The sequence below is a fragment of the Phasianus colchicus genome, chromosome 29, assembly GCF_987193195.1.
Source record: "Phasianus colchicus chromosome 29, bPhaCol1.hap1.1, whole genome shotgun sequence".
Lineage (NCBI taxonomy): Eukaryota > Metazoa > Chordata > Aves > Galliformes > Phasianidae > Phasianus > Phasianus colchicus.
In genome coordinates this window covers 2673505-2699598 of record NC_143464.1, presented here as the reverse complement: position 1 = coordinate 2699598, position 26094 = coordinate 2673505, and the positions used below count along the sequence as shown (strand labels likewise).

Sequence of the window (26094 nt, the reverse complement as noted above, 5' to 3'; positions counted from 1 at the left end):
ATACTGATTTCTCATTTAGATCCTTGTAATGTTGAGCTAAAGAAAGCATTGTAGATCCTAGGACTAAGGCTGTGTTATAGTAAAACACATCTTTTTACAGCACACACGAAGAAATTGTTTATTAGATTGATTCTTTGCTTACAAGTGGCACCTGGTAGATAAGTGTGTTTCTGTAACTTAGCAACCTTCCCTTCAGTACCCAGAGAGCTGTTATTGGAATGGTCTGGAGTTCAGCAAAGGAATCATTACCAGAGCTGCAGTGACACAATGACTGGGTCTGACAACAAGAACAGAAATAACAACTTGTACACAGGGGTAATTTGGGAAGTTATTATTAAATATTAGGGAAAAAAAGTCAGGACATGAGACAATAAAGATTAAATAGAAACATGGCATATCACTTTGATTAGAGTAAATAGGTAAGGAAGAAGAGGATGTGAAATCCTAACTAACAGTGAGCAGATGTATGTGTTGGAAATAATTTATATTATATAGCATAACAGAAACATGTGTTGTGGGTTAGGTGCAGTTTCAAACAATATATTAACGTGAAAGGGACGCAGAATTCAATAGCTGATCCCAAGTGTGCAGAAAAAAACAAACAAACAACAACAGCAAAAAACCCTGCATTGATATGTAGCCATTGACACACACAGTTTGTTGTCTTTGGGTTTTAAGCAAAGAAAGAATAAAACGCTTTGTGCCTCAACCCAGGAATTGCTGAGATGTGTTCTCTCCCCTGTCCTGTAGAGGGGCAGTGACAGAGCAGCACAGGGGGCACCTGGGAGCCAGGCAAGGTGAGCACAGCGCAGCTGGGCGCTGAGTTCCAGGCTGATTTTGGGGTCCCAGCCCCGCAGCATGAGGCTCCGTGTGCCTTCCCCTCTGCAGGACAGCCCGGCCCCACCGCCCCACAGGCAGCCCCTGGCAGCTCAGTGCAGGCACTGTGTGGGGCAGCATGCGTGCAGTGGTACAGAGATGGGCCCCCAGCACAGCCCCTGACACCACATGTCCTCCTTCTCACAGCACCTACTTCCTCCCCTTTAGTTCATCTTCCTCTTCATCACGGTGCACCCTGGCTCACCTTTTAGCTCTTTCCCCCCAATTTGGCAAACTTCCATTGCTTGTCTTGCCACAATCAACAACTTTCTATCTTGGTCTGGTGTAAGTGCAAACAGTTATATCAAACCCAAGAACAAGTCCTTGCACCTGGTGGAGGCAAAAAAGTGATTTCAGAGCTTCTGTGAAACAGGATCATTGATAAAAACAGGGCTGTTCACACACCAGTCAAAGCTAAACACAGAAGTTTTATGACGAGCACACACTGATTCCTTCTGCTAAAGTAATATATTGTTCAACCGGCTAATACATTGATCCCATTTGCTAATCAAGCCTATATCAGCTCCACGGTGCCTGCTGGCATCTCATTTGCCTGCAGACACAGAGGTGCAACATGGAGGCTGTGAGAAAGTCAGCACTGAGCCAGAGTTCCTATGGGCTCCAGGAGAAAGAGAGCAGGGTGATGCCTCAGTACAAGTAGAAGGAAGCCAAACATATGTGTAGGACCGTGATAACCACTAATGATAATTACACACACACACATATATATGAACAGCAAAGAAAAATGAAGTGATAAACATAAATAAATATTATAATCAGTAAGGAACGTAAGTTTGTTATTGTACAGACTGAGTCACTTGTTGAGACATGTGAAGTTTATGCCTGCTGAAATGTGACCAGGGCATCATTTTCCTCACTGCATCCTTGAGCTCCTGGTTCCTCATGCTGTAAATGAGGGGGTTCACTGCTGGAGGCACCACCGAGTACAGAAATGACACCACCAGGTCCAGGGATGGGGAGGAGATGGAGGGGAGCTTCAGGTAGGCAACCATGCCTGTGCTGAGAAACAGGGAGACCACGGCCAGGTGAGGGAGGCACGTGGAGAAGGCTTTGTGCCATCCCTGCTCAGTGGGCATCCTCAGCACAGCCCTGAAGATCTGTGCATAGGACACAAGAATGAATACAAAGCACCCAAAAAACACAAGGACACCAACCACAATAAGCACAACTTCCCTGAGGTAGGCATCTGAGCAGGAGAGCTTGAGGATCTGGGGAATTTCACAGAAGAACTGATCCACAGCATTGCCTTGGCAGAGAGGCAGTGAAAATGTATTGGCAGTGTGCAGCAGGGAATAGAGAACCCCAGTGCCCCAGGCTGCTGCTGCCATGGTGGCACAAGCTCTGCTGTCCATCAAGGTCCCATAGTGCAGGGGCTTGCAGATGGCAACGTAGCGGTCATAGGACATGATGGTGAGCATGCAATACTCTGCGGAAAACAAAAACAACAAAAAAAAGACCTGTGCAGCACATCCTGCGTAGGAGATGTGCCTGGTGTCGCAGAGGGCATTGGCCATGGCTTTGGGGAGAGTGGTGGAGATGCAGCCCAGGTCGAGGAGGGCGAGGTTGAGGAGGAAGAAGTACATGGGGGTGTGCAGGCGGTGGTGGCAGGCTACGGCTGTGCTGATGAGGCCGTTGCCCAGGAGGGCAGCCAGGTAGATGCCCAGCAAGAGCCAGAAGTGCAGGAGCTGCAGCTGCCGCGTGTCTGCCAACGCCAGCAGGAGGAACTCGCTGATGGAGCTGCTGTTGGGCATCTGCAGTTCCTGGGCATGGAGTCCTGTGCACAGTGCAGAAAATAATGACAGAAGTCAAGACCATTCGCACAAACACTCTTCCCACTGCTATACAGAAGTTTTTCTATGTCTATGGATAATGTTCATTTAACTCCATTACGGGAGTTTATTTTAATGAGCTTCACCGTACCTTAATAAGTAGAAGCTTATGGGGCTCTTATTTCCTCTCATTCTATGATCATATCTCAGCTGCCTGGATATTTTACTCTTACAAGCCATTTCCATGTCTCATGTCTTTACCTGTCTGCACACAGAGTGCCCATGTCAACTTTTGTGCATTCAAAGTTCTCTTAGAGAAAGCTGCCTGTTTGCAGACAAAGTGCATTGTTCTCGTCTGCAGAGAATTACGATAATTTCAGGTGGTGCTGTCCTTTGGGAGAGGAGAAACTGAAAGCACTTGAGGACATGATTCATAAAACAGCAGAATGAGAAATGTACAATTCAGGATTCCCAGTTTTCATATTCCACAGCTCCTTTCAGATTTCTGTCTAAAACACTTCCCCTTTCCTATGTACAGAAAATGGAAAATCCCTGCCTTCTCTCTCCTCTTGCAAAGTGCCTTTGGAAACAGCCTACAGTGCAGTGTAGCTGTGATCCCCCTGCCCAGGCAGCAGCTGTGGCAGCAGAGGGCCCCTGCCCTGCCCTGCCCTGCCGGGGGGCTCCTTCCCCCACAGGTCTCCCCGCAGTGCCCTGGGCAGCTCCCTGGGCAGGCTGAGTGCTGAGTGCTGAGTGCTGAGCCTGGCAGGCAGCAGAGTCCCTGGCCCGGCACACAGCCCCTGGGGCACAGCAGGGACCTGCTCTGCAGGACAGCCCTGGGCACCCGGCTGCAGCCCCGGCTGCACAGCCTGCAGCCGTCCTGGGACACGCAGCCCTCAGGGCTGTGCTCTGATGCTGCAGCACAGAAGCCCTGGCTGGGAGCAGGTCTTTTTCCATGATAAAGAAACAGAGTTTGCAGCCTGATCTGCAATGGGATGTCACCAGCATAGTGATCCCCGCAGAAAAAGCCACAACATTGCCTGCAATGAGAAATTACCTTGTCAAGGGTTGTGAGCAATGCTCCTTCAGTGATCTCACAGCCTGCAAACGTACCTCACAGCCTGTAAGCTCTTTCCTTCTGCAGATCATGTCCCCAGTCCAGCTGTGTGCTGCACAGGAGCTGCTCCTGGGCACAGCTGTCTCTCTGCTGTGCTGCCCACTACTATAAGCTCCCTGTGTCCCAGGAGCCCAACCCAGCTCAGCAGCAGAGAATGTGATTTCCTTCTCTCCCTCAAGGTATCCATGGCCCTCCTGAACTGAGAGCTCCTGCAACGCAGTAGGGTCATAGCTACAGAATGTACTTCAAAGTCAGCTCAATTAATCAACACATCCACTGGATTCCGAAAGCACAGTTGTTCCTACAAGAAGAAATTTTATCATGAGAGAAACAAATGGCAAATCTGGAAATGCTCCATTCATGACTTGTAAATGCAGTCGTAACATCACAGAACCATAGAAAAGTTTTGGCTGGAGGGGACTTTGAAGATCACCCAGTTCTGGTCCCTAGCCATGGCCAGAGTTGCCAAACACCAGATCAGGCTGCCCAGAATCTCATCCATTCTGACCTTGAATGCCTCCAAAGATGGGTCATCCACAGCTTCTTTTGGCAACATTTTCCAGTGCCCGTGTGTAAAAAAATGTCTTCTTAACATCTAACCTCAGTCCCCTTTTAAATTTAAAGCTATTTCCCCTTGTCCTGTTTCTATCAGGCCATCTCACCCTAACACTAAGTTTAGGCATTTCATCTTCAGATGCAAACCCTGGAGCTGAAATGGGATTCTGTTCCTCACAGGATCATGGGAGCCAGAAGTCCTCTTAGCTGAGTTCAGATGTGCACAGTGAGGTGTCTGCGTGTGAGCCCCTCATCTGAATCCTTGCTCTTTATTCAACAGGGACTGCACTGCTCACACACACACACTCAGGGATGACCAAGGTGCCTGGGGTGATCCTAGCTGTGTGCTCGTGCTTGTAAACTGTGGTGGAAAATCTGTGAGACAGACAGCTCCTTCCTGAGCATCAGCTGAGGGCCAGAAGGGAGGTATTCGTGGCCATCCTAAATGCCACCACAGCCCTGTGCTTGGGGCACCCACTGTGCCTTTTGCACCTGTCCCCATGGAGCATGTTGTGTCATTCTGCTGCCCAAATGGATGAGCTCAGAACACAAGAGCCAGATCTTCCTCTCTGCTCCATCTGTGGCATAGTCTGGAGTTCAAGGCATTACAAAGCTATGACACATCTTCAGTCTTTCACTGATTACACCTTATTAGTTTGCTCTGGGCTCTCACTTGAATGGCATCAGAAGAAGTCTGGGGTTATGCCAGTTCCCAGTTGACAGGAAGCTGGCAAACATTGTTCCAGTTTTAAAGAAAAGTAAGAAAGAAGACCCCAGCAATTATGGACCTGTCTGTCTCACTGTCTCTCAGTGTGTTAAAGTGATGGAGAAAATAATGCTGGGAGTTATTGAAAAACACCTGGAGAGGATGAATTAAGAAGAATTCTGTCATTGGTCACAGGCAATGCTTGCTAGTGAGGGGAAGGTCCTGTTTAACTTAACGTCCTTTTGTGAAGTGCTCACCCATCTGGTTGACCAAGGGAAGCCAGCTGCTTTCAGTGGAGCTTTTGATACTCTTTCTCATAGAATTTGTGGCATCCTCTGGAGTTCAAGGTGTTACAAAGCTATATGACAGATCTACATTCTTTCACTGATGACACCTTATTAGTTTGCTCTGGGCTCTCATTTGAGAGGCATCAGATGAAGTCTAGGGTCATGCAAGTACCCAGTTGACAGGAAGATGTCAATCGTTGTTCCAGTTTTAAATAAGAACAAGAAAGATTATCTAGGCCATTACAGAGCTGTCGGTCTCATTTCTATGCCTGGTATAATTATGCAAAAAAAGATGCTGGTATTTACTGAGAAACACCTCAGTAGAATAATTCTGTCACTGGTCACAGCCCACACAAGTTCATGAGTGAAGTTCCCGTTAAACTTAGCGTCCTTTTATGACAAAATCACACATCTGGTTGACCAAGGTAAAACAGCTGATGTTATCCTTGACGATTTCAGTGGAGCTTTTGATATTCTTTCTTAGATAATTCTTCTGGACAAACTGCATAGGTCTAGACAGAAAAAAACTGCTGGGTGAGCAGTGAGCAGTTGGCCAATGGATCCTGCCCAAATGATCACATTAAGTGGAGTTCGATCAGGCTGGTGGATGGTCACTAGCAGGGTTTCCCAGGGCTCCATTTGAAGGCCGCTTTTCTTCAATGTTTTTGTGAATGACTTGCATGTAGGACTAGAAGATGTTTGAGCCAGTTTGCTGATGACACCAAATTCGGTGGAAATGTTTCCTCCATTGAGGGTGGAGAGGACTTACAGAGAGCTGTGCTGAAGTTAGAGAACTGGATAGGCACAACCACATGAAGTAAAACAAGAACAAGTGCCTGATTCTGCACGTGGGTAGGTGCAACCCTGGACATACACACTGACTGGGAAATGGGACACTGGAGAGCAGTCCCAATGAAAGGGATTGGGGGTCCTGGTCATCATCAAATCAAACATGAGTCAGCAGTGTGCCCAGGCAGCCAGGAAGGCCAGCTGTCCTCTGGGTGCATTGATCATGGCATTGCCAGCTGGGTGAGGGAGGGGTTTGTCCCACTCTGCTCTGCACTGCTGCAGCCTCAGCTGGACCATTGGGTGGAGTTCTGGGCACCAAAGAACATAAAGGACATAAAACTATTGGAGACAGTCCAATGGAGGGCTCGAGCACTGAGACATCTGAAGTTCAGAATTCCCTTGTGATTGAGTACATGTCCTGACTGGGCCCTTCTCACATCCCACATCCTGGCATGAGACACACTGCCCACATGGGACTTGGGCCTCACGGCATCCTTGCACCCCATGCAGAGTCTGGCAGCTGCTGTGCCCTGGTCTTTCATTTGACATCAGACAAACCTCCATCCCACTGCCCCAGGAAGGGCCCTGAGCCAGCAGGAGGGACACGATCTCCCTGCCAAGGCTCTGGGCATCAGGCCTTGGCCTTTCTGCTTCAGAAGACAAAGGAGGCTTTGCTCAGCATCACAGCCACCATCCCAGTGCCTTGGTCTGCCTGCAATCATGGCTTCCAATTATCTGCTCTAAAAAGTCCCTGGGGAAGCTTGCTTGTCCATGGCCCTCAGTGGGGCCCATTACTACTCCAAGAAACTTCACTGTTCCTTCTGACTTTGTCTTCTTGAGCACTTTGTGCAATCTTCTTTCTGCACTGGAGGTGATGGACTCAGCAGCAAATGCTCCCTGGGGCCCATTACAACCTGAAGAGCCCTCCTGTGCCTTGTGCCTTCCTGTCATCTTCTTCAGCTGTTCAGAACTTGTACAGCAAACTGGACAGGTATCTGGAGACATCTAAAAGAGGAAGAGAACAACAGGCATTAATGAAGATCATTTATTTATTTATTTATAGTTGAGTTTAAACAAGAAGTTGCAGCAGCACTTGGCAATTGATATTGACACAGGATGTTCCCTAATGAGATTTGCTCTGTCAGTGTATGGACAAATGTCCTCCTCTGCTACCCCACTCCATTTCTATTCACATTGGCCCCGTGGGACTTCCATCACTTTTCCTCCCATCACACTTCTCCTCTGCAGTCCCCAACTCAGTGTTAAAACTCCTTTGCACCAAATCCAACTGGCTTTTTCAAAGAATAAGCTGCACATGGGTAATTAAATATTTCTCTCTCTCTTTTTTTTTTTTTTCCAACAAACAGTTGTAAACATGATGCAACTGAATGAACAATTGCATGCCTTGTCCAAGCCACATCTAATGAGGTTTGTCTTTCACAGAGAATAGTTGTACAAAAAATGAGTTAGGCAGAGAGAGGAAGGGATAGATATAATCACAGTTAAGGAGCAGATCAAAGAGTCCATCGGAGTTTGGACAGATGGAGCAAGTTCCAGAAATCTTCCTAAAGGTGACAGATCAGCCAGATAGTTTGGAGGTATCAGAGTGAACAAAGAGGAAGGGATGGGGAAATCTGGAGAGCAATGTCCAGATGGCCTGCTGAAAACATGCCCTGAACCATGGTCATGATTTAGGAGAGCTGGAGACACCTGGAGAATGAGGGACATCAAATACGCGGCAGGGTAGAGCAGCAGTGGACGCTGGGCATTGGTCACAGGGCATTGGCACTGGCACCACTGTCTGTCTCCCTGTACGTGAAGGCATCTATGTCCTGCAAACACAGTTCTGGAAAACACTGTATTTAAGAAAAAATAAAAACATAGAAGACCAAAGATCTTCTCAAAGACTTGTGTTTCCAACGCCAAAAGAGAGAGGACTCCTGAGGATACTACAAGTGAGAATCTTGTTAACTTATTTTCACTGATTTCTATCTTAGTCTTCATTTCTTTTTTTTTCAATTTTACTGACATTAATGAACATCTTTAAGGCTTACAGCTTAGAAAAGAAGATCCATTTGTGTCTTGCACGGTGCCTGTTTCTCCCCAGAATTTCCCTGCCCAGAGCTGTCCGTGACATCTCTCAGTCTTTGTATAAATGGAGTTACACTGTGGTAATGAGCTTTTTTCTTCTTTCTCAGTTGTTGTTTTAGATGGTCCCATGCAGCACAGGACTCATCATGCCCTTCATGCCCTTCATGCCCTTCATGCCAGGTACCCTGCCCCATTCTACTGTTGGTACACACTGGCCACAGTGTTCCTTGAGCTGCCCATGTATTTCTACAAATCTTTATTGTGTTTGATATGCCTGGGCAGATTCAGCTGTGTTTGAACTTTGGCCTTCTTAAACACATCTCAGCAGGTACAATAGTGCAGACACTCTGCACTGCTCCCAGCTGACCACTTCTTGTTTACACTTCCTACATGCTTTCTTTCTGTACTGTACACCACAGACTTGAAGAAGAAGCCAAAGTGTGCTCTCCTGAAGTCCAAAGATGTGAGTTTGTCCTTTTCCCTCCCCTCAGACTCCTCAGCTCCACCATCCCATGGCCACTGCAGATCAGGTTCTCTTTGACCATCACATTCCCCATGGGTCCTTGCTGCTGGTGAGTATGAGATCTAGCAAAGCACCTCTCCTCTTCCGATCCTCTATGTCTTGGTCAAGAAGCTGCCGGCTGTGCTCTCCAGAGATTTTCTGGATGGTGCATGCCCTGCTGTGTTGTCCCTGCTGCAGATACTGCAGTGAAAAAGGCCCCCACCGGGGATAAGGGCCTGACAACATGAGGCTCCCATCTGTCTGCAGAGGGCACCTTCCACTTGCTCTTCCTGATCAGGAAGCCAGGAACAGACACTGTTGGTCTCCTCTGTTTGCCATTTCAATTTGCTCTGTCCTCTCTGCTCTGCCATCCCCAGGAAGAGCTCAGTGCACTCTCACAGAGAGCAGTCGCCCTTCCTTGTCTCCTCATCCATCCATCGTTAAGACTCTGTATCCCCTGGTGCTACAGTCCAGTTGTGGAAGCCATTTAACCATGTCCCTGTGGTCCAAACAAGAGCAACTCTACCAGCATTTCTAGCTCAGCATGTGTTGCTGTTCTCATTAGTGTAAAAACACATAAGACAACAAACCTACCCAGGATGGATCATTGGATTTAGTGCATCTATGTTATTTTTGTTCAGAAGGTGGCACACATGCGTTAGACCCATTGTAAGGCTCAGAGCTGTCCAAGCAGCACGGACTCTGCTAGGGCATGGCTTTCCTGAAGGCCCTGAGTTGCATTTGCAGCTGCATGTGAGTTTGCTGGACAACTAAGGAAATCAGCACAACACTAGGCTGCTTCTGATGCCATTCACATGGGTTTTCATCAGTTGAGGAATAAAGATGCATATTAGCTTTGCAGTGCCTTGTGATACAGAATGTGCAGCAGAAGGAGAACAAAGATCTGGCTCTTCTTTTGGGAGCCCAGCCATTTAGTCACCTGCAAAATTCTCCATGCTCCATGGAGACGGGTGAAAAAGACACTTTGAGATGCCATAAATGCAGGAAGTTTGTTCTCATTCAGGATTGCCACAAGTATTCCTAATCTTTCTCTGGTCTCATCTAGGGATGAGATGCCTGCACTGCTTCAGCTGGATCGCTGCCCTGCCCAGGGAAAGTCCACCCCTCCCTGTCCAGGTCTGTGTGCCCTTTTTGTTTTAGCAAACACTCTCTGGCAGGACTAACCACATGTATGCAATTGGTCACTGTCCAGTGGACATTTGGTGGTTAACGCAGCAGATTTCAGAGTACAATCATGATGCTGTTGTTTTTCAGGAGCTGTTGGCCACAGAGACCCAGGATCATCTCCGGGGGGATCAGTGGATAAAAATGAAATCCTCCGCTGCTGAGCTGTTCTGAGCTCCTGGGACACAGGGAGCTCCTACAAGTGGGCAGTGCTGCAGAGACACAGCTCTGACTAAGAGCAGCTCCCGTGTACTGTGCATCAGTACTAGGGGCACATTCTGCAGGTGACATGAAGATGGAAGAGAAAGGAGAGAGGGATTACAGGATATAAGGGGTGTGAGCGGGCTGCGACCTCACTGCAGGAGCATTGCTTTCAGCCACTGACAAGGTAAGTCTCTCACTATAGGTAATGCAAACACTTTTCCAAGAGGGATCACCAAATCTGGCACTTCCCAGTAGAGATCAGGCTGCATACACTCTGTGTTTCTTTATCATGGAATAAGAGCTGTTCCAGCTGAGGGCTTCCCTGCTGCAGCATCAGAGCACAGCTCTGAGGGCACATCAAGAGAGAACCCTTAAGTGCATTTTACCTCTCTGCTTTCCTTCAATGTATATATTCTTTCAATAAAGCCATGGGAGTTCTCTTAAGTTCCCTTTTTCACTTGAAAAAATAAACATGCACTTAGACAGTGCCCCGCAAACAGGGTGGGTTATGGACAGCAAATAGGAATGCAGAGCGTTTGGGCTGGTGTCTGTATGCTCAGTCAGGGAAATGACAGGAAAACACCCCTCAGGATGAAAATCTGCAGACCACAGAGATATGATCAGGGAATTACCCCCTTCAGTGCAGGGACCTTCCTCTGAGCAAGCTCCCACCTAGAAAAGCCTCTGCCCACATGACATGGGGTCCGATGCGTGAACCACCTCCTGTGCAGGCAGAGCTCCAGCAGAGCAGAGCAGCATCTCCCCAGGCACGTGTCCATCACCCTCTGCAGTGCACAGGGGCTGAGAGCCACTGCCTGGGGCTGTGGGCAATGCAGTCTGTGAGGCTGGGAAGGAGCTGGCTTTCCCTTAATGAGATGCCATCAGTAGGACACATCTCCCTGAGGCGTCCTTAGGAACCGTGAGCTGACCTTCAGGATGCAAATATTTCCCCTAGTCAGGCGATCAAAGTGCAGGGAAGAAGCAGAGAGATGCAATATGCAAATGCTGTGGGGTTGGTGAAATCAGTGTTAGGGGTCATTTGCAAATGTGTGGTGATGAGGCACTGCTGAAGTACATTGAGAAAGGGTGAATACAAAGTGATGGGCAGAGGACTCCTGTTTTCTGAGCTGGGTCTGACTTCAGAACTTTATGGTAATGCAATTGTCTTGCATCTGCTAAGTAGTCAAGCTCAGAGCAATTGGAAAGAAAGCCAGTCAGCTCCCCTTACCCTGCACTAAGCAGCAGTGAATCCCTTTGCCTCTCAGGTCTTACAGCTGTTCAGACTTCAGCAAACACTCCTTAGGCATACTGAGCAGGGTGAGAATTTGTAGGAAAAAGCAATCCCTAGAATTCCAATTTTTGACCCACATATTTTTGGCATTAAGGTTCAGATGCCAACCAGCACTTCTGTACTAGAAGTGATTTTATCTGATACACTCTGAAAAGAAAGCCTGACCCCACACCATCACCACATTCCCATGTACCCATAGGGACAAGTCTGCTTATCTGCACAGAGATAAGTGCAGAGTCCCTCATGGCAAACCGGACCCCATGAAATGTAGACCACATCAGGGAGCTGAATGAACCCTCCCCACATAGAAAGACTTGTCCTTGATTTATTCCTCCTTGAACAGGTACTGATGCCCAGAAGAACCAAATGCCCAACAGCAGCTCCATCAGCGAGTTCCTCCTGCTGGCGTTGGCAGACACGCGGCAGCTGCAGCTCCTGCACTTCTGGCTCTTGCTGGGCATCTACCTGGCTGCCCTCCTGGGCAACGGCCTCATCAGCACAGCCGTAGCCTGCCACCACCGCCTGCACACCCCCATGTACTTCTTCCTCCTCAACCTCGCCCTCCTCGACCTGGGCTGCATCTCCACCACTCTGCCCAAAGCCATGGCCAATGCCCTCTGGGGCACCAGGATCATCTCCTACGCAGGATGTGCTGCACAGGTCTTTTTCTTTTTCTCTTTGTTTTCAGCAGAGTATTTCATTCTCACCATCATGTCCTATGACCGCTACGTTGCCATCTGCAAGCCCCTGCACTACGGGACCTTGATGGACAGCAGAGCTTGTGCCACCATGGCAGCAGCTGCCTGGGGCACTGGGGTTCTCTATTCCCTGCTCCACACTGCCAATATATTTTCAATGCCTCTCTGCCAAGGCAATGCTGTGGATCAGTTCTTCTGTGAAGTCCCCCAGATCCTCAAGCTCTCCTGCTCACACTCCTACTTCAGGGAATTTGGGTTTCTCCTTGTTAGTGTCTGTTTAGCCTTCGGGTGCTTTGTTTTCATTGTGCTGTCCTATGTGCAGATCTTCAGGGCCGTGCTGAGGATGCCCTCTGAGCAGGGACGGCACAAAGCCTTCTCCACGTGCCTCCCTCACCTGGCCGTGGTCTCCCTGTTTCTCAGCACTGCCATGGTTGCCTACCTGAAGCCACCCTCCATCTCTTCCCCATCCCTGGACCTGGTGGTGTCATTTCTGTACTCGGTGGTGCCTCCAGCAGTGAACCCCCTCATCTATAGCAGGAGGAACCAGGAGCTCAAGGATGCTCTGTGGAAACTGATGACCAAATGCGTTTCGAAAGCAGTGAACTGCCCACATTTTTCTACCTAAGCATTGTAATGCAGATTTTAACGGAATACAACTGCCTTTTTTTTTTGGTTTGTATATTCATCTTCTAAGTGTAATTTATTGAATTTTTTTGTGTGTGTGTTTTATGTACTCTAATGTTTTTTGCTGAAACATCACTATTCACATCCAGTAGTACTCAGTTTGTACCTATTCAGTGTTGCCCAGACACGCTGTACATGAGTGACCAGCATTTCTGTGAAGTTTAACAAAACAAAGGACATGTAATGGCTTCATTTCTCTTCCTTCCTATGAAACATTTCTGGAGCTGCTGGCGTAAACTGTTCTCAGAAACCCAAAATCCTGCAGGAAGCATACAACTGTTAATCAAACTGTGCATGAAAATGCACAATGTTGTGCTAAGAGACAGAATTCAGTGGTGTGGTGATGGTGTGTTGAGCTGAAACTCAATCCCATTGACCCTTAGCATTGCAGCTCCTGTGGCTTGGTGACAGTGCTGCTCTGTGGCTGCAAACACAAGCAAGGACACGCAGTGAGCACTTGTGTCACACAGATTGTTTCCACCACAGCATGTCTCCTGTTAATGGAGATCTCCTCATAGCAGTGCCTGAAGGCTCCGGGCTTCTTTAAAAGTTGCTGCCAAGAACATTCCCAAGGAACGGACTGCACAGATTCCCACACTTACTCTCCCACTCATTCTAAAACCAAGCTTTAGTTGCTAGCATTAAAATGTTATATTTAACGCTAGCCCAAACTGCAGCCCAAAACAAAACACCTATCTGTAATGCTTACCTGTACCCTAACACTGTCCTGAAAACCTTAGCAGAACACCAAACTCTCTCACTAAATCTTTGCATAATCTATGCCCCACAAGGTGACTTTTAACCCTTAATCCCTATCCTGAACACCCAACACCCACAGAGCCTGCTCCTGCACTCTGCCCTCCTCACCTTCAACCCCTCCCCTAACCCTAAACTTTGGGTACTTGGTTATGCAGGGCAGAGCAGGTCATCCTGGATGACATGATTGATCACATGAGGAAAGGGTGTGTGATCCATGACAGCCAGCACAGCTTCACCAGAGGAAGGTCATGCTTGACCAATCTGGTGGCCTTTTATGATGGAGTGACGGCATCGGTGGACAAGGGAAAGGCGACCGATGTCATTTACCTGGACTTGAGCAAGGCCTTTGACATGGTCCCCCACCACATCCTTATCTCCAAATTGGAGGGATGTGGATTTGATGGGTGGACCACTCGATGGATAAGAAACTGGTTGAAAGGCCACAGACAGAGGGTGGACATCAATGGCTCTATGTCCAGGTGGAGGCCGGTAACGAGTGGCGTCCCCCAGGGGTCTGTCTTGGGACCGGTGCTCTTTAACATCTTTATCAATTACATCGATGATGGAGTTGAGTGCACCCTCAGTAAGTTTGCTGACGACACCAAGCTGAGTGGTGCGGTCGACATGGTTGAAGGACGGGATGCCATTCAGAGGGACCTCGAGAGGCTAGAAAGGTGGGCCCGGGTGAACCTGATGAGGTTCAACACGGCAAAGTGCAGAGTTTTGCACTTGGGCCGGAGGAATCCCAGGCATCCCTACAGACTGGAAGGAGCGGTTCTTGAGAGCAGCCCTGTGGAGAAGGACCTGGGGGTCCCGATAGATGAAAAATTAACGCAGTGTGCCCTTGCGGCTCGGAAGGCAAATGGGATCCTGGGCTCCATCAAAAGAGGGGTGGCCAGCAGGGACAGAGAGGTGATTGTTCCCCTCTACTCTGCTCTTGTGAGGCCCCATCTGGAGTACTGCGTCCAAGTGTGGAGCCCCCAGTACAAGAAAGACAGGGAACTGTTGGAGAGGGTCCAGAGGAGGGCCACAAAGATGATCAGGGGACTGGAGCACCTCCCCTATGAGGACAGGCTGAAGGAGCTGGGCTTGTTTAGCGTGGAGAAAAGAAGGCTGCGGGGTGACCTCACTGCAGCCTTTCAGTACCTAAAGGGAGCCTACAAACAGGAGGGAAATCAACTCTTTGAAAGGATTGATAACTGCAGGGCGAGGGGAAATGGTTTTAAGTTGAGGGAGGGGAGATTTAGGTTGGATGTCAGGGGGAAATTCTTTACAGAGAGAGTGGTGAGGTACTGGAACAGGCTGCCCAAAGAGGCTGTGGATGCCCCATCCCTGGAGGTGTTCAAGGCCAGATTGGATGGGGCCTGGGCAGCCTGGTCTAGCATTAAATGAGGAGGTTGGTGGCCCTGCATGTGGCAGGGGCGTTGGAGATGCATGATCCTTGAGGTCCCTTCCAACCCTGGCAATTGTGTGTGTGATTCTGAGTGATCCTGATCACGGGCAAAAATATCGAACAGTGCTGACCCAAGCTGGGGGCTCAGTGGTGACATACAGGGAAACCTGCTGTGCTGCAGTGCGAGCCTCCGGTCCTGCTGCTGGGTACTGCTGGGTGCAGCCTGGCTCCGTCCTCTCTGCACCTCACTGCAGGGTTTGATGGCGGTGCCCAGGATCCACTGAGCCTCCTCTTCTGCAGGCTGAGCCGCCCCACCTCTCCCAGAATCCCACCCCAACCATTCCCCATTCTTACGTTCCCAGGCAGTGCTGACTGAGGGGGAGAGGGGATTTTGGAGGGGTGGAATTGGGCCGGTGAGGGCAGGCCTGGGACACGGCCCTTTCTGCTGCCCCATCGTGCCCCACAGGTGTCTGCAGGGGGCCTGGGGGGGATTTGGTGCTGCATGAACAACTGCAGGTGGAGGCGTAGGAAAGTGAATGCAAAACATTTAATAATATAACGTAATGTAAAATAACATAATTGATCATAACTGAACAGAATCTAACAGGACTTAACACAACGTAATTTAACACAGTCCCACATCGTCCTAGTCCAAGATGACGTTTGAAGACAGCCCAGGTTTGGAGGGGTAGGGCTGGGCCGGTGCTGGTGCCCCTGGAGCACTGCTGCTGCTCTCTGTGTGCCACTGGGGCCGGCGAGGAGCCCAGGGCTACAGGTAGGCTTCTTTGTTGGCTATGGCCGTGCCTCCTGCTGCACCACATGGGCTGGTTTCTGCGGATGCTCCCGCTCGTGCTGAGCCCACCCAGCTTCACCTAGCGCCGGCGTTTCTGTCCTGGAGCGTCCTGGCCCAGGGGCAGCTCCCTCTTTCTGGTTGGGACGCTGCCAGTGCGCTGCTCGTGCCCTCTGCTCTTGCCTTTCCCGGTGGTGCAGGCGGGCGCTGGGCACTCGGCCGGCTCGGTGCCATCCCCGTGGGGGTCGTCTGGCACGTGGCAGGAGATGCAGCCGGGTGGCAGCGCCAGGCGGGTGAGAACCACCCGGGGCTGCCTCTGCCGCGCCTCTTCTGTCAGATGCCCAAAGGGCAGCGACTCGGAGAGCTGCCCACAGCATGCTGGCTGCCTCCAGAACAGGTCGCTGATGGGCCTGGCATCAGCCTCTGCCTCTCCGCTGAGCTCCGTGCCGGCCCAGGGAAAGTCAGGGAGCGCTGTGATGAAAGGAGCGCTGTTGAGGCTGCTGGGGACAGCTGGGCTCGGTGGCTGCGTGGCATCGATCCACCGCAGCAGCTCTGCCCTTTCCTGGACGTTCAGTTCTGGCAGCAGCTCACTGTGACCATTTTCCACAGTCTCAGTGCAATCGGTCCCCTCTGCTTGGACATCAACGAGGTCCTGGTTCTGCTGGGGGATCTCCAGAGGGCTCGTCACTTCTGAAAAAGCAAGAACATCCCCCAGAATGATGATCACAGCATTCCCACAGCCACCCAATGCAGACACCCCCCCACCAGCTCTGCAGCCCCCAGACTCACCGTTGTTGACCCACGCCAGGAGGTCATCCATGTCCGGGATGTCGTCCGGGATCTCTGTGCTGGATGTCACTTCTGGAAAAGGGAAGAAAATCCCCACACGGGCAATTCCAGCTTTCCCACACCCGCTCAATGCAAACAGCTCCCTGCCAGCTCTGCTGCCCCCAAACTCACCGCTGTTCATCCACGTCAGGAGGTCATCGATGTCCATGGTGTCCTGCAAGACGTCTGCGCTCGTTGTCACTGCTGGAAAAGCAAGAAAATCCCCAGTGGGGCAATGCCAGCTTTCCCACAGCCAGCCGGTGCGGACAGCCTGCCGCCCGCTCTGCAGCCCCAAACTCACCACCTGATTCCAGCGCTGCGGTGCTGCAGGTGAGCGGAGCCGTGGTGGGATGGGGGCACACGTCGGTGGGCGCTGGGTGCCCCTGGTCCTCCGTGAGCACCACGGCATCTCCAAAGGGCCCCACCGCCTGCTCCCAGCTGGCGGGCAGCGTGCAGGGCACGGGGAGCACCTGCTGCCGCACTGAAGGTGCTGGCAGAAGGACGGGGCTGCCGGAGGCCTGCAGCGGGCAGCTGCCTGCGGGCTGCGGGGGCTCCCCATGGAACACGGCCCCAGGCCACAGCCCCATCGGCTGCTGGGGCTGCGGCGTCCCTGCCAGTAGGGGATGTCCCCAGCAGTGGGCAGGGGCCGTGGGGGGAGCCATGCCTGGGTGCTGATCCCAGGGTAGCAGCTGCAGCAGCGGTAAGTGCTGCCCCCTGGGTGGCAGCTGAACCATGGCTGGAGGCAGCCCCCCAGGTGGGAGCTGCGCTCCCTGTCCCTGGACAACTGGTAGCCCAGGCCAGACGGAGGCCTGAGGCACCACGTGGGTGACACTGGGGACAGGGAGGGGTTGCGGTGACACCGGCACTGCTCCGCCAATGCTGGGCTGCATTGCAGCAGTGGCCGGTGGTGGCACAAGGGATCCAAAGAAAGCAGCGTCGGGTGTCGGAAGCACCGTCAGCGTCCCTGAAGGGATTCTCTCTGTGGGGAAATGCCCAAATGGGCGCCGGGCTGAGATCTGGGGCACTGGGATCACCCGGAGGGCCGCAGTGCCAGGAGCAGAGCAGCCTGCTGCCTTACCTGCCGCGGGAGCTCGAGAGTGGCAGCGGGGGGTTCCATGACCGCTGAGGTCAGCCCCTCTCCCCTGAGCTCACAAGGATTCTCTGTGACACTGTCACAGGCATTGCTCTCTGCCTGCCCCGTCACCAACACTCGCTGTGGCTGCTCACTGTGGCCTTCCATTGTTTCAGTGGAGATGATAAACTTGATGGAAATGAACTTTTTACGTGTCGAGATGGTGATGGGACAAAGGGGAATGGTTTTAACATAAAGGGGGCAGATTTGGATTAGATGTCAGGGAAGTTCATCCCAGAGGCAGCCGAGGCCCTGGCACTGCTGCCCAGACAGGCCGTGGGTGCCCCAGCCCTGCAGCTGCACACAACTCAGCTCCCATTGCAGTGAAGGGAGACAAAGGGAGGGACGTGGCTGATGACGCTCAGACACGCGGTGGCATCGCAGGGCTGCAGTGCTCTGACTCTGCAAAGCCACCAAACTTCCACCTGCTGGCCGTCTCCCTTCACACATCCGCCTGTCACAGAAGCACAGGGGCTGGAAGGGACCTCTGCAGATGAGCGCAGTACAACCTTCCCCCAGAGCAGCTTCCCTGCAGCGCTTGCACAGGAGAGGCTGCCTGGAGCTGCGGAGCCCAGAACTGACCCAGAGCTCCATACGTGCCCAGCGCTTCCTGCGGCCCTCCACAGCCTCCCAGGGCCACCAGTCCTGCCCAGTGCCCCCACTGGGGCCAACACACCCGACGCTCAGTACGTGACCATCTCCTTCCCCGGGCACAAAGCAGGGCGACGGGGGCACTGGCGGCAGCAGCGAGGAGGAGCTGGAGGAGCCGCAGCTCTCGGCCCGCTGCAACCACCCCAACATCCCCCACTCCGCGCCTCCCTGCGGGGACCGACGGCCGTGCCCGGGATCCCCCCGAGCCTCCTCTTCTGCGGGCTGAGCCGCCCCGGCTCTCCCAGAATCCCAGCCCAGCCATTTCCCACGCGGTGCCGAGGACGGCAGGGGATGCGGGGGGAGCGACGGGGCCGGCGCTCGCATCCTATGACGCGGCCGTTCGCGCCGCCCCGTCCTCACCCGGCGCCGGGCGCGGGGACGGGGCGGGTTATCGGAGCCGCAGAAACGACCGCGGGCAGAAGCGCCGGGAAACGAAGCTTCGACGTTTAATCGACGAACGCGCAGAGCGATCAACGGAAACGACCGCGTTCCCGACCGGCTCCCGTCCGAACGGCGACTCCGGAGGACGGCTCGGCGCCGACGGGGGACGGACGGCCCCGCGCCGCCTTCCCCTGACCGCCCGGCGTCCCCCGGACTGGCCGCAGCCGCGGCCGCCATTGGCGGAGAGCCCGCGCTCGGCCCGCCCCCGTCGCGCTGCCATTGGTCGGGCCGCGGAACGGGGCGGGCTCTGCGCGCGGGGTCCTTTCTGTGGTGGTCGCGCGGTTTTTTGCGTCATCACCGCGCGCGTCTCGGCTGCCCGCGGCCCGGCTGACTTCGGCGATGCCTGTCGCCGCGCGCCCGCTCCGCTTCCACGGCCCCTGGGAGCGTCTGTATGCGCGTGTGTGCAGAACCGTGCACACGAGTGCAAAGAGGCACTCACACGCACCCCTCTGCATTCACACACGCGGGCACCGATGTGCACGCACCACCGACGAGTGTGCAGTCGTGTGCAAAACCACGCAGCCACGTGCAAAGACCCCGATGCTCCCAGCCGTGGTTATGCAGGCACACACGTGCGTGCAGACACGTGTGCAACGCAGCCCTTTTGCACGCTCACACGCAGATGCCGTCGAGGAAACGTCCTCGTGCGCGTGCACGCGTGCAATCCCACCGCTCTGCACCGCCTTTGGCTGTCTGTCCGTCTGTCCGTCCCAGGGTACGTTTGGAGCTGACAGACAGGCTGTCTCAGGAGCAGAGGCGAGCAAACCACGCACCCAGAGCAGCACACGGCCCTGTGAGTTTCGTTCAGCACGCTCACACGGACACACACACAGGCACCCCTTGCAGGTGCTGGAAACATCCCAGTGATTTTTGTCAGGACGGGATCTCTGAGAAAAGCAGATTTTAGTCGCGATTGCAATGGCGGGCGTCCCACGGGCAGGAGCACCTCTGGACACAACACAACAGTCTGCATACCCTGTTCTTCCCCCCTTGCCTCCCGCGTTTCCCCGCTGGCTGGGTACTCCAGGTTCACAATCGTATCAAAGGTTCACATTTGTTAATTACTGTTAATTTGTTTGTTATCTGGTGTCAGCCCTGAAGATGTCTCAACTCTTCTTGTTCATACTGATATGGTGATTTTCTTCAGAGTCCTTGTTAAACAAAGGGTACGGAGGGGACGTGCCCCATCTTCCTCAATACCTTCTTCAGGCACTCCCTGAGCCATGTAACAAATTGTCCTTTTAATTTGGGCAGGATACTCTTGCAGTGCGTGACATCTATTTTCAATGCTGGCTATACATAAGTTGTCGCTGGCCTATCTGTATGTTGTAAATTATTTATTACCTCTAGCTTGCCTTGGATACTGTCTCCCACAACATCCTTATAACAAAGCTGAGGAAGTGTGGGATAGATGAGTGGACAGTGAGGTGGGTTGAGAACTGGCTGACTGGCACAGCGCAGAGGGTCGTCGTTGGCGCTGCAGAGTCCGGTTGCAGACCTGTAACCAGCGGTGTTCCTCAGGGGTCGGTGCTGGGTCCGGTCTCATTCAACATCTTCATCCGTGACCTCGATGAGGGGACGGTGGCCACCCTCAGCAAGTTTGCTGATGATACGAAGTTGGGAGGATCGGCTGACACGCCTGAAGGCTGTGCTGCCATTCAGCGAGACCTGGACAGGCTGGAGAGCTGGGCAGTAAGAGACCAGATGAGGTTTAACAAAAGCAAGTGTTGAGTCTTGCATTTGGGGAGGAATAATCGCATGCACCGGTACAGGTTGGGGGATGAGCTGCTGGAGAGGAGCTCTGCGGAGAGGGACCTGGGTGTCCTGGTGGACGACAGGTTGGCCATGAGCCAGAAGTGTGCCCTTGTGGCCAAAAAGCCCAATGGCATTCTGGGGTGCATTAAAAAGAGCATGGCAAATGGGTCGAGGGAGGCGATCCTCCCTCTCTAATCTGCCCTGGTAAGGCCTCATCTGGAGTACTGTGTCCAGTTCTGGGCTCCCCAGTACAAGAAAGACTGGGATTGCTTGGAAATAGTCCAGCGGAGAGCCACAAAGATGGTGAAGGGACTGGAGCATCTCCCCTGTGAAGAAAGGTTGAGTGAGCTGGGTCTGTTTAGCCTTGAGAAAAGAAGACTGAGAGGGGACCTGAATCAAGTCTATAAATATCTAAGGTGTGGGGGTCAGAGTGTTGAGGCCAGACTCTTTTCAGTAGTATGTGGAGACAGGACAAGGGGAAACGGCCAGAAACTGGAGCATAGGAAGTTCCGCACCAATGTGCACAAGGACTTCTTTACGGCGAGGTGACGGAGCACTGGAACAGGCTGCCCAGGGAGGTGGTGGAGTCTCCTTCTCTGGAGATATTCAAGACCTGCCGGGACATCTACTTGTGCGACCTGGTGTAGGGAACCTGCTTTGGCAGGGGGGTTGACTCCATGATCTCTGGAGGTCCCTTCCAACCCCTATGACTCTGTGATTCTGTGACTCTGTGAAGAAGGGCTATGGAGAATTGCTCTGAGTTAGAGGATGGATGCAAAGGAACATGCTCTGCTTGCCCTCCTGCTGCAGTTTCGAGGGGGCTCTGGTCTTCTGCAGGTCCTATCGGAAAGCTGCCTGTTCCAGAAAGGACCTCTGAGGCCTCTGGAGATGGCGTGGGATGCTTGTGATCACACAGTGGGGTTTTCCTCCTTATCATTTATCCTTCAATTAATGTGTTTCCTATTAACATTTATCATTTCCTATCTACCTATGTAAAGTACTTCTCCTATTGGGAAGGTGAACCACACTGGTGGGATATGGCTGAGGAACATGCTGTTTTTAGGGAAGTTGTATTGTATTTTATTGTTGCTTGATTTAAAGTTGGAAACCTGTCCTGTGCCCATGCGCAGAGAGTTCTCTAAGGAAAGCAGGTAAAGGAATGGTCTGAAGGAACTGTAACATCCAGCTGCAGACTTCAGTGGAGAATTCTGCTGTCGGGAAAAGTGATGCAAGTGCCAGGTGGCATACAGCAGACACGTCAGGCCTGGGGAGGTGAGCAGTCAGGTTGTCCGTACTGTGTCAGACCTGAAGCAATTGCTTTTCCTGCCTATGCAGCTCTCCTTAGGAGACTCTCTGGATCAACATCAGTTGGTGAATGATGCTCCAAAAGCAACAAGATGCACTACTTTAAATCAGAAAAAAAATAAATTATTGGGTGCCCTTTGAAATCTTCTTCCTTTACTACATTATGAAACCTCTCCACCTAGCTGTATAAATCTTGACTTTAAGCATATTATGAAACAGACATGACTCACTGCAACTTTCTGCACTTCAGAGAGACACGTGGTACATTTGATGCCAGGTCTATCAACTTCAGGTACTGAGAGGAGAATGCTGTAAGCACTTGAGAAAGTAAAGTTGGAAGAAAAAGAGGAGGGATCTTGGCGTACTAATTGGGCCCACTGAGGGACATTACCAACATAGCCTCCCTTGGACTTGTTAGAGCAGGGAATTGGAGGCAATGATTGTAGTTAGGTAAAGCATTGTGCTGAGAAATCTTCTGGTTTGTTTGATGAAGAAAGACAAGGCCTGACATCCAGACCCCGGAGGGGAGATCCATCGTATGTGAGGGAATGAGCTCAGGGCTCATCCTGGGGTTGGTGTGGTGGGGCAGATTGTACTCCATGTGAAGGACAGCAGTGTGACACCTCCCAGCCTCTGCACAGGGATGCAAGGAGGCATTGAGGCCCCATTACCATAACCATAAATCTCCTCAGAGGTAGAGCTGAGCTCATGGCAGCATTCCTACCCACCTCCTCCTTATGGCCTCAAGCTGATCAGTCACACGTCACCTCCCGTACAGACATCGCCTCACATTCATCACTGCATTACATGGATTTGCTCTAAGACTCCACCATTCCTGCTCTGCCCTGAAGGGCCAAGTACCCAAAGTTTAGGTTTAGGGGAGGGGTTGATGTTCAAGAGGACAGAGCGCAGGAGCAGGGTCTGTGGGTGTTGGGTGTTCAGGATAGGGATTCAGGGTTAGACGTCACCTTTTGGGGCAGCAAGTAAGCAAAGGTTTAGTGAAAGGGCTTGGTGTTTTGCTAAGGTTTTCAGGACAGTGTTAGGGTACAGGTAAGCATTACGGATTAGCGTTCTGTTTTGGGCTGCAGTGAGGGTATTTAACAATTGTTAAATACAATACTATAATGCTAGCAATTAAAGCTTGGTAGGTACAAACAGAGTAGTACTTGATGTGGATAATGACATTTAAGTGAAAAACATTACAATAAATAAAACATGGAATAAAACAATCAATAAATTACACTTAGAAAAATAATATATAAACAAAGTAAGACAGTTTGATTCTGTTAATATTTGTATTAAAACTCTTAGATAGAAAAAGGTGGGCAGTTCACTGCTTTCGAAACGCATTTGGTCATCAGTTTCCGAAGAGCATCTTTGAGCTCCTGGTTCCTCATGCTGTAGATGAGGGGGTTCACTGCTGGAGGCAGCACCGAGTACAGAAATGACACCAGCAGGTCCAGGGATGGGGAGAAGATGGAGGGTGGCTTCAGGTAGGCAACCATGCCAGTGCTGAGAAACAGGGAGACCACGGCCAGGTGAGGGAGGCACGTGGAGAAGGCCTTGTGCCGTCCCTGCTCAGAGGGCATCCTCAGCACGGCCCTGAAGATCTGTGCATATGACACAACAATTAAAACAAAACAAGCAAGAAAGATTAAGGCACTAAATATGATAAGCCCAACTTCTCTGAGGTAAGAACCAAGGCAGGAGAGCTTGAGGATCTGGGCAATTTCACAGAAGAACTGATTGATGGCATTGCCTTGGCAGAGAGGCAGGGAAAATGTATTGGCAGTGTGCAGCAGGGAATAGAGAACCCCAGTGCCCCAGGCAGCTGCTGCCATGGTGGCACAAGCTCTGCTGTCCATCAAGGTCCCGTAGTGCAGGGGCTTGCAGATGGCAACGTAGCGGTCATAGGACATGATGGTGAGGACAGAATATTCTGCTGACATGAGTAAGACAAAAAGGAAGGTCTGGGCAACACATCCTGAGTAGGAGATGTGCCTGGTGCCCCAGAGGGCATTGGCCATGGCTTTGGGCAGAGTGGTGGAGATGCAGCCCAGGTCGAGGAGGGCGAGGTTGAGGAGGAAGAAGTACATGGGGGTGTGCAGGCGGTGGTGGCAGGCTACGGCTGTGCTGATGAGGCCGTTGCCCAGGAGGGCAGCCAGGTAGATGCCCAGCAAGAGCCAGAAGTGCAGGAGCTGCAGCTGCCGCGTGTCTGCCAACGCCAGCAGGAGGAACTCGCTGATGGAGCTGCTGTTGGGCATCTGCAGTACTTCTGGGCACCAGGACCTGTTCAAGGAGGATAAAAGTCAAGGACAAGTCTTTCCATGTGGGCTGTGTTCATTCATGTCCATGATGTGATCTACATTTCATGAGGTCAAATTTGCCATGAGGGTCTCTGCACTTTTAATCTCAATGAAGCAGACTTGTCCCTATGGTTACATGGAACCATGGTGATGGTGTGGAGTCAAACTTTACTTTCAGAATGTATCAGATAAAATCACTTCTAATGCAGAAGTGCTGGTTGGCATCTGAATGTTAATGCCAAAAATATGTGGATAAAAAATAGAAGTTCTAGGGATCACTTTTTCCTACAAATTCTCATCCTGCTCACCATGCCTAAGGAGTGTTTGCTGAAGTCTGAACAGCTGTAAGACCTAAGAGGCAAATGGATTCACTGCTGCTTAGTGCAGGGCAAGGGGAGCTGACTGGCTTTCTTTTCAATTGCTCTGAGCTTGACTACTTAGCAGACGCAAGACGATTGCATTCCCATAAAGTTCTGAAGTCAGACCCACTCAGAAAACAGGAGTCCTCTGCCCATCACTGTGTATTCACCCTTTCTCAATGTACTTCAGCAGTGCCTCATCACCACACATCTTGCAAATGACCCCTAACACTGATTTCACCAACCCCGCAGCATTTGCATATTGCATCTCTCTGCTTCTTCCCTGCACTTTGATTTCATGACTAGGGGAAAGATTTGCATCCTGAAGGTCAGCTCACAGCTCTGAAGCACACCTCAGGGAGATGTGTCCTACTGATGGCATCTCATTAAGGGAAAGCCAGCTCCTTCCCAGCCTCACAGACTGCATTGCCCACAGCCCCAGGCAGTGGCTCCCAGCCCCTGTGCACTGCAGAGGGTGATGGACACGTGCCTGGGGAGATGCTGCTCTGCTCTGCTGGAGCTCTGCCTTCACAGGAGGTGGTTCACGCATTGGACCCCATGTCATGTGGGCAGAAACGTTTCTAGGTGGGAGCTTGCTCAGAGGAAGGTCCCTGCACTGAAGGGGGTAATTCCCTGATCATATCTCTGTGGTCTGCAGATTTTTATCCTGGGGGCTGTTTTCCTGCCATTTCCCTGACTGAGCATACAGACACCAGCCCAAATCTCTGCATTCCTATTTGCTGTCCAGAACCCACTCCGTCTTCAGATTCATTTTTTCAAGTGAAAAAGGGAACCTAAGAGAGCTCCCATGGCTTTACTGAAAGAATATATATGTTAGAGGAAAGCAGAGAGGTAAAATGCACTTAAGGGTTCTCTCTCTTGATGTGCCCTCAGGGCTGAGCTCTGATGCTGCAGCAGGGAAGCCCTCAGCTGGAACAGCTCTTATTCCATGATAAAGAAACACAGAGTGTATGCAGCCTGATATGCACTGGGATATGCCAGATCTGGTGATCCCTCTTGGAAAAGTGTTTGCATTACCTATAGTGAGAGACTTACCATGTCAGTGGCTGAAAGCAATGCTCCTGCAGTGAGGTCGCAGCCTATTCACACCCCACACATCCTGTAATCCCTCTCTCCTTTCTCTTCCATCTTCATGTCACCTGCCGAATGCGCCCCTTGTGCTGAGGCAGAGTACACGGGAGCTGCTCTTAGTCAGAGCTGTGTCTCTGTAGCACTGCCCACTTGTAGGAGCTCCCTGTGTCCCAGGAGCTCAGAACAGCTCAGCAGAAGAGGGTGTGACTTTATTTTTCCCAACTGATCTTCCCTGAGATGACCCTGGGTCTCTGTGGCCAACAGCTCCTGGAAGACAACAGCATCATGATTGTACTCTGAAATCTGCTGCATTAACCACCAAATGTCCACTGGACAGTGACCAATTGCATACATGTGGCTAGTCCTACCAGAGAGTGTTTGCTGTGAAAAAAGGGCACAAAGACCTGGACAGAGAGAGGTGGACTTCTCCTGGGCAGAGTAGTGATGAAGCTGAGGCAGTGCAGGCATCTCATCCCTAGATGGAAACCCTATGACTGAAATGGGATTCAGA

The 26094-nt window shown here is 51.5% G+C and overlaps 4 protein-coding genes across 4 annotated transcripts; 1 reads left to right on the top strand and 3 right to left on the bottom strand.

Moving 5' to 3' along the window:
• Nucleotides 1-1673: 1673 nt before the first annotated feature.
• Nucleotides 1674-2648, bottom strand: LOC149914606 (olfactory receptor 14C36-like). Its single transcript, XM_090126452.1, has one exon. The coding sequence runs from the start codon at nt 2646-2648 to the stop codon at nt 1674-1676; it is 975 nt and encodes a 324-aa protein (XP_089982578.1).
• Nucleotides 2649-11756: 9108 nt separating this feature from the next.
• LOC149914605 (olfactory receptor 14J1-like) lies at nt 11757-12713 on the top strand. The gene has a single exon (XM_090126451.1). It carries the CDS (start codon nt 11757-11759, stop codon nt 12711-12713), a length of 957 nt encoding a protein of 318 aa, XP_089982577.1.
• Nucleotides 12714-15455: 2742 nt separating this feature from the next.
• On the bottom strand, nt 15456-16736 carry LOC149914604 (uncharacterized). The gene is made up of 3 exons (XM_090126711.1): nt 16675-16736; nt 16504-16575; nt 15456-16404 (listed from the first exon to the last, which is right to left on the bottom strand). Exons 1-3 carry the CDS (start codon nt 16709-16711, stop codon nt 15797-15799), a joined length of 717 nt encoding a protein of 238 aa, XP_089982837.1. The 5' UTR covers nt 16712-16736; the 3' UTR covers nt 15456-15796.
• Nucleotides 16737-23133: 6397 nt separating this feature from the next.
• On the bottom strand, nt 23134-24090 carry LOC149914603 (olfactory receptor 14J1-like). Its single transcript, XM_090126703.1, has one exon. The coding sequence runs from the start codon at nt 24088-24090 to the stop codon at nt 23134-23136; it is 957 nt and encodes a 318-aa protein (XP_089982829.1).
• Between the last annotated feature and the right edge of the window lie 2004 nt (nt 24091-26094).